Consider the following 9,508-nt stretch of genomic DNA (forward strand, 5'->3'; position numbering starts at 1 on the left):
AACTTCCCCCATTAATCATCTAACAAACTCCTCAGATTTACCTGTTGACCGTGTGGAGGGGCCCAACCCGTAGGTTGGGAACCACTGGACTAAACTATCAAATATATGAGTCACACAGGACATTTTACTGCAGAACAAGTACTCGATTCTTTAAGTACATTTTGCTCATAATACCAATGTACTTTTTCTTTACGTACAACTTTGAAAGCAGGACTTTTACTAGTGATGGAGTACTTTACCTTGTTGTATTTTTACTTTTACGTAAGTAAAGGTTTCGAGTACTTCTTTCACCACTGGAACACTGAAGACCATTTATGAATGCGACTTATTCTCAATATGAACAAAATTATTTGATTCTTAGATATTTGATGCAATTAAGACCAAAATATTACTCCGAGCAGCTTCATACAAACCAGCCTTGATGTTCAAACATGTTGACATCATTAATCATCCTCAGCTCCTCTCCTTTCTGATCAAAGTGAACTTATTTTTGAAGGAAAGAACTTAAACTATGGATGATTGCAAAAAGTGAATTTATTTGGAGCTTATAAAAAGCAGCAGCAAACCCTACAACCAAATCAACAAATATATTAGTCCAACGAGCAAGAGAAGAAACAGCTCAGCTGCACTACGCAGACCAGCACACCCGTCCAAGAATTTTGTAGAGTTGGTGGCGGTGAGGTACAAAGGTCCCAGGGGTCACCACATAGATAATATTGATGAGGAAACTGAATGAGCAAACTGTGGCCGTCACCGAAAAAAACCCCTGTTTACTATACCGTGCAATACATTTACTCTCCGCCACTATATTCCCATGTCCTAATTCTCATTGTTCAATGTATCCGCTATATACCCTCTATATACCCCCAAAAATCTCCACAGCGGAGAAAAAATTAGTGTCCCTAGCATTTACAAAACATTGCATTTTAGAGGAGCGACAAATTTCAGTCATATGGCATCTCACCTGTCAGTGATGTCGCTAAATAACAGGGAGGAGTGAATGAGTGATAGAAAGTGGGACTTCAGACACAACATGTGTTTGGATTTCTAAACCAAGTGCATATTTTACCAATCTGTGTCCACCAACTGTCCACCGACTTACAAAACTGTAAAATGATGTGCACACTGTTTAGTAAACCGTGCACACAGATTATTAAGCCGTGCGCATGAATTATCAATGTGTGCACACAAATGAGCTCGCGTCCCCAGTGGGTGAAGCCTGCCACGAATGCTTAGTCCACATCTGCAAATTAATGTTGATGACTTATCAAATTTTAAGGATAATTTGGCATTCCAAGAGTTTTACCCCCATTACAGTTCACCAATTCCTGTGTATATTTTGTCACCTGGTGGTGTGATTGATATGTGAAAAGGTGAGACTTACTGTGCGGAATTCGGAAGTTTAGATCTCATATAACGTGAAAATAATGAACTTACAAAAAGATCAGCTTTAAAGTGCCAGCACTGTCAGATGAGACAAACAGAGACACAGAAAGGCCTGAGAAGAAGCAAACATGAGAACGGAAGAAGCTCGTCATTGGCTGCTTAGGAGGAGGTGGTGACCTTCTTCTTCACCACCCTCCTCGTGCCCTGTCTGGGGATAGCGGCTGGGCCGGGGGCCGGGCCAGCGTTGGCGTTGGCGCGGCTGGCCTTGACCTCGTCGATGAATGTTTCTATGGCGGCAAACTTCTCGGTCAGGTCGCCCAGGTGAATTTTGAGGGCATTGAACTCTTTGTAGAGGTCGTCTAAAGCCTCAGACAGTGGCTGGATCCTGAAAAGGGAGATACAGAGAGCACAAGAGCCTCAAGTTTTATTCTCATTCACCCATGTTTAACCCACGTTTAAACAATATGAAATTTCTCTCTGGTCCCAAGGTTCAGGAAACAAAGACATGCATGAACAATAGAAACAATAAAAACAGGTCCCTGAGAGGCATATGTAAAAGATGTGAATGCAGCTGCACACAATATACATTATAAATGATTAAAAAATTGAGAATAATGTCATTAAAGCAACAGAAGTTAGCAGCAGTGGAGGAGTTATCACCAATAATGTAAGAAAGTCCAGTACACGCTCCAGTCGCTCTGTGCCCAAGTGAAAGAACACAGGCGCAGTAGAAACGTTCTTAAGGTTAAAACTTCAGTAAATAATTTTTTTTTTGTCCCATTACGATTTTATTCAAAAAATGATTTTTTTTTTTCTCTTTTTATTTCTTTGCATGAATTCAAAACACACCAAACAGTTTTATTCAGGCTGAGACTAAATTGTGAGAACACAAGTCCGAATTGTGACCCCATTGCAACCACATAATACTGCAGGAATTTATACACACCGCCATTTTTCCCCCATGCTAAAGGTTTTGATTTACTTTTTATTCTCTGTGACTAAACAGCCAGACTGCAGCTGCTCAAGGATGTAATTTTGGTTTGGGATGTTTTCTGTCTCTCTGGTGTTTAGAAGATCAGTTTCATTATAGTTTGGGAGAGATGTTCCCAAAAAAGAAAAAAAACCCTGTGGCGTGACCCATCAGAGTTTCTGAGAGCTAACACAGATGTTTATGGGTGTAAGAAGAACCACTGACGCACTGGTCAGTTCTACCTTTAATACAACATAAACAAACTATATCAGAGGATCATATCTGACTTTGTGTAAACACCAATATCACTCAGGTAATCAGTCTGTCCAGTATCTACAGTACAATATTGCAAAGCTGCTCATAAATACACATCAATACAAGATTAGAATCATGCCTGAATTTTAAAACTCGATGGATATTTTTTATCATTATAACTCAGAATTCATTACAGAATTACAGTAAGAAGTGGAGACAGAAAAGAAGGATGAAGGAAGAGCGCAAATGAAAAAGTGAGAAACAGAAGAATAATTATGGCTGGAGAGACCAAGTGAAAAGCAACCGAGTGAGAGAATGAGACTTTAAATGTGTTAGCTCCAGTGCTGTGTATTTAACCACTGGGCTCTAATGATGTCTGGACTTCAAAACTGTGGTGAGGAGCAGGAAACACCAGACTTCCTTGTGGAAAAATCTCGAGCTTGTTTCTTTCACACTGCACAACAGCACATTTCTATTTTGACTTTTAAATTGCAGTTTCAGCTGTGGTTTCTTATGACAGCAACGGCCACAAACTCCTTACTTTATTTTCAGCCTGAAGCATAAACCAAATTCCCGTGGCAATTCTCTATTCCCAGACTGTTTAATTTCATTCATGCAGAATATGCTGCTCATTCAAAACAAACAGGAGGACAAAGACACAGTCTGCTCTGTCATTTGTGACTAAAGTTTAGAGATCTTTTAGATGATTTACACTAAACTAAACTCAGCTATTATCTTTACCACAGTGTCTTCTCTTCACATTTCTCCTCCCCATAATGTTTTTACACAGTATGTCTTCCTCTAGGGGAGAAAAAAAAGGGCGTGACCATTTGAATCTAATAAGCCACTGAACAGCTAATTGTGAAATTTAATCATACTGAATCCTTCATGTTAAAATTGGAATAATGTATATGGTTTAAACCCCCATGTTTGAGATTTCCAGGGGGGACTTCTGAGGACTTCTTTAGGGTCACAAAGCCAGATAGAAATTTCAAGTATCCAGTGTTCAAAAAAGTATATTCAGGTAGTTAAAATTCAGTTTAGCTCAAACTTTGAGATGAAACTGAATTAGGCCATTTGAATTTCTGAATTTGTAAACCCACTGCCAAAAGATAAAATTGGTATTTGAAATAGCAGCTTGGAATTCTGGAAATTTCAAAGAACAGAATTCAAACTAAATACATAAATTCAGATATGAATATGAATATGAAGCTACAGCTGTTGGCTGTCACCATTTGCATTTATCCCACAGATCAATGTTCTCATCGAACCTTTCCTTTTAAGAGCTCTGACCCGGTTCAAACTCTGCCTTGGACTCTCTGCCTCTCTTGTCCTCTCTCTCCCCCCATACATACCTGGCGTAGTCGGGCAGCAGAGACTGGTGGTCGTTCTGCAGGAGTCCTCTCATCTGGTTCAGGATGTCGAACCTCCAGTTGTCCAGAACCTGAGTAAGGTTAGCCACACTGCGCATGTTCACCCTCTCAGCTGGGACAAAAAGAAGACATTTACAATTACTGCAAAAAAAATAATGAGGTTCACCACTGTAAAGATTGATGTTCATGCACAACTGATTAGTCTTTGATCTGGCACAAATTAAGGCTCATCAGTCTAAAACCCTTATAAAGTCAGAATCTTTTTAGGCAAAACTGAACCCATTTTGCTCCAGGCTATTCAAAGAAGTTCAAAAACCCACCTACCGACACCTCTAAAGCTCATTAATTTACAAGTTGTATTGCATTTGAGCAACTTGCACATTAAAAAGATTGAAAAACAAGGAGTCACATGCTGCAACTATTTCTTGATGAAAAGCAGAAGGACTTGTCGCGTTTATATTTTTATGTACAGATTAACCAAACAAGATACACTGTGTGAGCCAGACTCGCTGTTTCCCCCTGCTTTCAGTGTTTATGCTAAGCTGAACTAACTGGCTTACTAGCTTCATATTTCTTGTACAGGCATAAGAATGGTATCGTTTTTCAGATCTTTGTCAATACATGAATTCCCCAAAATGTCAAACTTTTCATTTACAGAGCTCAGATTTGATCAAATTTTTTAAACTTATAAGGTCTTGTAGATTCCACATTACTAACTGTTTTAATACCATCAAACGTGGTGAGTGTATTTGGACGTTGTTGTATGTTTGGAGGTCTGCACTTTTTGTGTTTCCCCACATGTTCCTTAAGAGACAGATCCTAATCCTCAGGCAGGATCAGTAAAGCTTAAAATAAAAACAAATAAGACATTAACACATTTACAGACAGATTTGCTCTGAATGGCGAGGTTGCAGCATGGACTTTCACCTCTAGTTTTGACATCATCATGATGAGCCCTGAACTTAACCTTTGACCCAGAGTAAACATAGAGTAATCTGGGTGCTCACAGCCATCCCTGTAGTTCCACTCCTCAGTGGTCGTCGATGTCGGACGCCGCCTCTGGGCCAGCACCGTAACCGAGGCAGCGACCAGCAACAGCAGCAGCACGCTCAGTTTGGAGGCCATGATCAGACCAGCACCTGAGAGAAAGTATATTAATGACATTTTTAAAAAGGCTTTTAAAAAGGTGTCTCCTGTTGTGACAGTTCTGCAGTTACCCTCAGCTCTGAGTGTTTAAGCTTCTTTCAGCTTTTCTTTTTCTTCTTTCATGTTTTGGTTTTACAACCTACAACACAGTTACAGCCCAAAACTTTTTTGTTTTGGTTCACTCACAGCTCTCATAGGCCTCATTTTCAGTAGCAGCAGCAAGCAGCTGTTTTCGGCAAACAAGCTCTGATAAACCCACCGTCCACTACTTGCTCAGCAGCCAACAGCAGTAAGACACAGTCAGAGACCAGCTGGTGAACATAGCTGAGCATTTAGCAGCGAGAGAGCTAGATGTTTCCATCATGAGCTGGTGGAGACCAAAAACTGAGCTAAAAGAGAGAAAAGATTGGGCTTAAATTCATCAGGTGGACACAAACACCTCTCAAATTAAATAAGTAAATAAGTAAGTGTTAGTTAACCACTTGTCATAAGAAATTTAAAACGTGGTACGTCAATGTTGTGTTTACTGCCCACGATTGGCCAAAATATAAATTGCTGCAGGTTTAAGACTACTATGGGGAGTCCTTGTGTTTAAAAAAGTTGTTTTGACTACAAAAATATTACAGGTAGTTTTATGTAGAAAAAAAGTTTAAACAATCTTTATGAAAGAGCTATGAAATGACCTGTGGTTCCACACGGCTCTATACTCGGCTCATACATCATCAGGAGACAGTCATTCAACTTCTATATAGTGATGATACTACAAACCCCAGTGATTCTTTTATAACTCAACCTCAGGAAAACCTCAGCATGGTTTTATTAACCTTGCTTTTACGTTTTAAATTCAAAGCTTAAAACTTTTCTGTTTTCCATTGCATTTTATTAAACTATTCATTCATATCTTCCCGTGCAGTGTAACTCAACTGCAATATTTATTCTCCAGTTTAATCTTCACTCCTGTTTACATGTCTCTTTTTATAGCACATTGTGATTCATTTCTATATTGTCTTAACACCTTTATAGGTCTTGTGTAAGACTTTAATTTACTGTTATATGAATAGACTAAACTTGCCTCGCTTGTGTAATGTAATCCTTTTTTATTCCCTCTTGCCGTACATGCAGACCTTCTTTTTTATGTCAACTCATATTTTGTTGAGCACTTTGAATTACGTCTCTCATGCACTGTGCGGTTTAAAAACTGATTGTTTTACTGACTGATCAGTTGCTTTCAGAAATAATTGATGAAGATTGAGCCCAAAGCAGGCACTGTAGTAATTCAGTTATACTTGCAAACCACAAATGTTTCAGCATCTCTTGCATCTTCATCAGATTCAAATGACTCAGAAACAGTAAGTTTAGTTATTTGCACTTTATTAACGCATGACCGTGATGCATCTAAGCTCCTTCTCTGGGTTCAGTCTTCATGAAGCCTAAGATGTTGCCTTCTGCTGATGTCTCCTCTTCCCTTCCTGAAGTACATCCTCTGACTTCTTTATGACATACTTTTTTCTTTTTTTTAAAAATATTGTTCTGTACAGCCTGAGTCAGCATGGTGCATAGATTACACTGTATCTCAGCACTGTGTAAAACCTTGCATGGCTTTCCTACCACTGACGCTATCAATCCTAATAAAGCAGAGAAAAAGGAGATCTAACTCTTCTGGGAACAAACTTTATAAGTTTTCCAGGCCTGTCAGAGGGTGGAACAAAGAAAGGAGCCCCAAGGCAAAACTCTCAGCTCCTGCAGTCAGCTCAAATTAAGGAAAGAGTCCAAGCTCCAGTCAGAGAACTTTCACAGTTTTCACAAAACTGAATCGACAGTGCGACAAGGAAAACTGGGAAGAGAGCTGCAGAGACATGCAGCATGTACAAACTACTTCAGCAACTTCTTGTTTTTCCAGTGATACACCCACACACACACACACACACACACACACACACACACACACACACACACACACACACACACACACACACACACACACACACACACACACACACTCACACACACCTACAATAATACACAGAGGATCTAATAGACTATAGTGCTGGTCATCTTAGACGTGTGTTTAAATGAGTTTAATATATCTGAGAGATGAACCTGCTGGTCAGCTCAAACTGGGAAATGATTGCCGCAAGACATTTAAGACAGTTAAGAAAATTGCTATCATTAAAGTGGCTGTAAAAAGTTTGTAGTTTTGTCACTAAGGGAAAACACTTGCTGTAGCTTGGATTCCGTCAGAATGGATTCAAAAAAATGAAAAGGAGGCAACAAGTATAAAGAACATTTTAGTAACTTTCTGTTTGGTGTTTGGGTTTTCTTATGGCAAACTAGCTCTAAACAGCTGTCCAGTACCTGATTAGCAGTAAACAGCCGACAGACACAGTTAGAGAGCGGCTGGTGAACATAGTGGAGCATTTAGCAGCGAAAGAGCCAGATGTTTCCATCAGGAGCTGGTGGAGACCAAAAGGGAGAGTGAATATTGGACTTATATTCACCAAGCGGACACAAACACTCCAGATGAATGCTGATGTTGCTCCATAACTGCAGGATGTGTAAATACAGGTGGCAACTGCAAACACATTTGCCATAACAACTTTTTAAGCTGATAATATGATAATGTTATGTTCACAAGCTTGTTGCGCTGCTCCCAAGGGGCCAAACAACAAATTAATTAATTTTATTAATCAATTAATTGTTTATATACAGTTAGTTTGTGAGGATGTGTGTGGCTACTACTGGAATTGAAAGACACTGCCACAGTGTGGTTGTAACCTTGTCTAAACCTAAACAAAGCCACATTGACCACTAAAATAGCAAAAATTATCATATTCTAATTGTGTGAAATGGCAGGTTGTGTTATCAAAATTGCAAACTGTATATTACTTAATCATCAGTCTGCTGACTTAAGCCTCCTGCAATTATTTAATACAGCATATGCTGAAGGTTTTCTATGTACATGTGGAAGATTTTTGTGTCTGTGATATAATTTCTTAGTGCAAAATGAAACCACTCCCAAAAACTTCAATTAAGCGTACATGAACACCCGCTGTCCCGGCAGGTATGCACACGCATGCAACTGCTCACAAAAACGCACACATACTGAACCACAATGAGATTTCACATGTATTTCTGCGTCCCTCTCTGCTGCAGGTTCTCTGTACAGGCACAGCAATCTTTTATGAAACCAAAATCTCATCAGCTCTAACCACGCTCAATCTGGCGTCCATGAAATAAGTTTGGTCCTGTGGTGAAGGAAAGCGCATGGACGAATCACAGACTCTCCCAAAGTCATTTAATATGTTAACTGCAGATGCTTTTTTAAAATTCATGCTCAACATTTATAAAGAGTCCCATTCAGTTTCATCTCAAGCATGCATTACACTTATAGTGTTTGTGCTTTTATACAGCATGGATACAGTCATATTTTCTTACAAAAAAAGCAACAAAGTTCAGAGAAAAAATATTTTAAACTGCAATTATTTGATGGTTTATTTCATAGGCAGTTTTTAAAACTTTCGAAGCAATTCGAAAAGCAAGAAGAGCCAGAAAGTCAAGACTGCTAAGCAGACACCTTTCCGTTTCTATCTCTCTCCCCTGTATTTTCTTAATCGTTTAAGGATAAAAAAAATGTTAAATCATTGATCAGTAAGACTGATATTTAAATACAATCCTGCTCTCTGCACATACCTGTGTAAGAATAGTGTGTACCTGATGTTTTGCAGCTCCTCTACTGCAAAGCTTCCCAATAGTCCCAACAAAAGGCAGTGACAGGCATGCAAAAACTGCAGAAAGAGACAGAATGAGGGAGAGAGAGAGAAAACACACCCCAGATGCACACAAGCATGCATGCACATGCATATACACAAAAAAAACTCTCACTTTCAAACATTCACATAGAGACACACACACAAACAGCATATACTCTTGCCCCCATCATTATAGGGGCCGATTGTTCAGCAGTGTGGTTTAGGTTTTAGGCGAAGCTCCAGCACCTTGGTTGGTTTCATCTGTTTTGACCACTGTGTGTGAGTGTATGTGTGCGCGTGTGTGTGTGTGTGTGTGTGTGTGTGTGTGTGTGTGTGTGTGTGTGTGTGTGTGTGTGTGTGTGTGTGTGTGTGTGTGTGCGCGCTTTCTTCTTTTCTGTTGGATGAATTCACGTCCTGGATCCTTCAAATATGAGAACACTGGGGGATTTCACAAGTCTGTGCTTGTGGTCTGAACTCTGAAAGAAAGAGCAAAAGACAGTCTCTTTTCAGAATTACTTCATCTTTTGATCTTTTTATTTCACAATGGCACTTCAGACAAGAAAACTATCTCAATGTCAAATTAAGAAATATTCCATTTTACGGAATGGATTTATTTGTTTCCAGTGCCA

General features: G+C 39.4%; 1 protein-coding gene across 1 annotated transcript; it reads right to left on the reverse strand.

Moving 5' to 3' along the window:
- Positions 1 to 1,545: 1,545 nt before the first annotated feature.
- si:ch211-76l23.4 lies at positions 1,546 to 5,109 on the reverse strand. Its single transcript, XM_040117720.1, has 3 exons — positions 4,992 to 5,109; positions 3,967 to 4,096; positions 1,546 to 1,771 (listed from the first exon to the last, which is right to left on the reverse strand). Exons 1-3 carry the CDS (start codon positions 5,107 to 5,109, stop codon positions 1,546 to 1,548), a joined length of 474 nt encoding a protein of 157 aa, XP_039973654.1.
- Between the last annotated feature and the right edge of the window lie 4,399 nt (positions 5,110 to 9,508).

The sequence above is a fragment of the Xiphias gladius genome, chromosome 3 (assembly GCF_016859285.1).
Source record: "Xiphias gladius isolate SHS-SW01 ecotype Sanya breed wild chromosome 3, ASM1685928v1, whole genome shotgun sequence".
Classification (NCBI taxonomy): Eukaryota; Metazoa; Chordata; class Actinopteri; order Istiophoriformes; family Xiphiidae; genus Xiphias; species Xiphias gladius.

Coding starts and splice junctions, on each gene's coding strand:
- si:ch211-76l23.4 (XM_040117720.1), bottom strand. CDS start 5,109: ATGGCCTCCAAACTGAGCGTGCTGCTGCTGTTGCTGGTCGCTGCCTCG. Junction 4,097..4,991: donor GTGGAACTACAGGGATGGCT/GTGAGCACCCAG, acceptor TTTTTGTCCCAG/CTGAGAGGGTGAACATGCGC. Junction 1,772..3,966: donor CTGCTGCCCGACTACGCCAG/GTATGTATGGGG, acceptor CTCCCTTTTCAG/GATCCAGCCACTGTCTGAGG.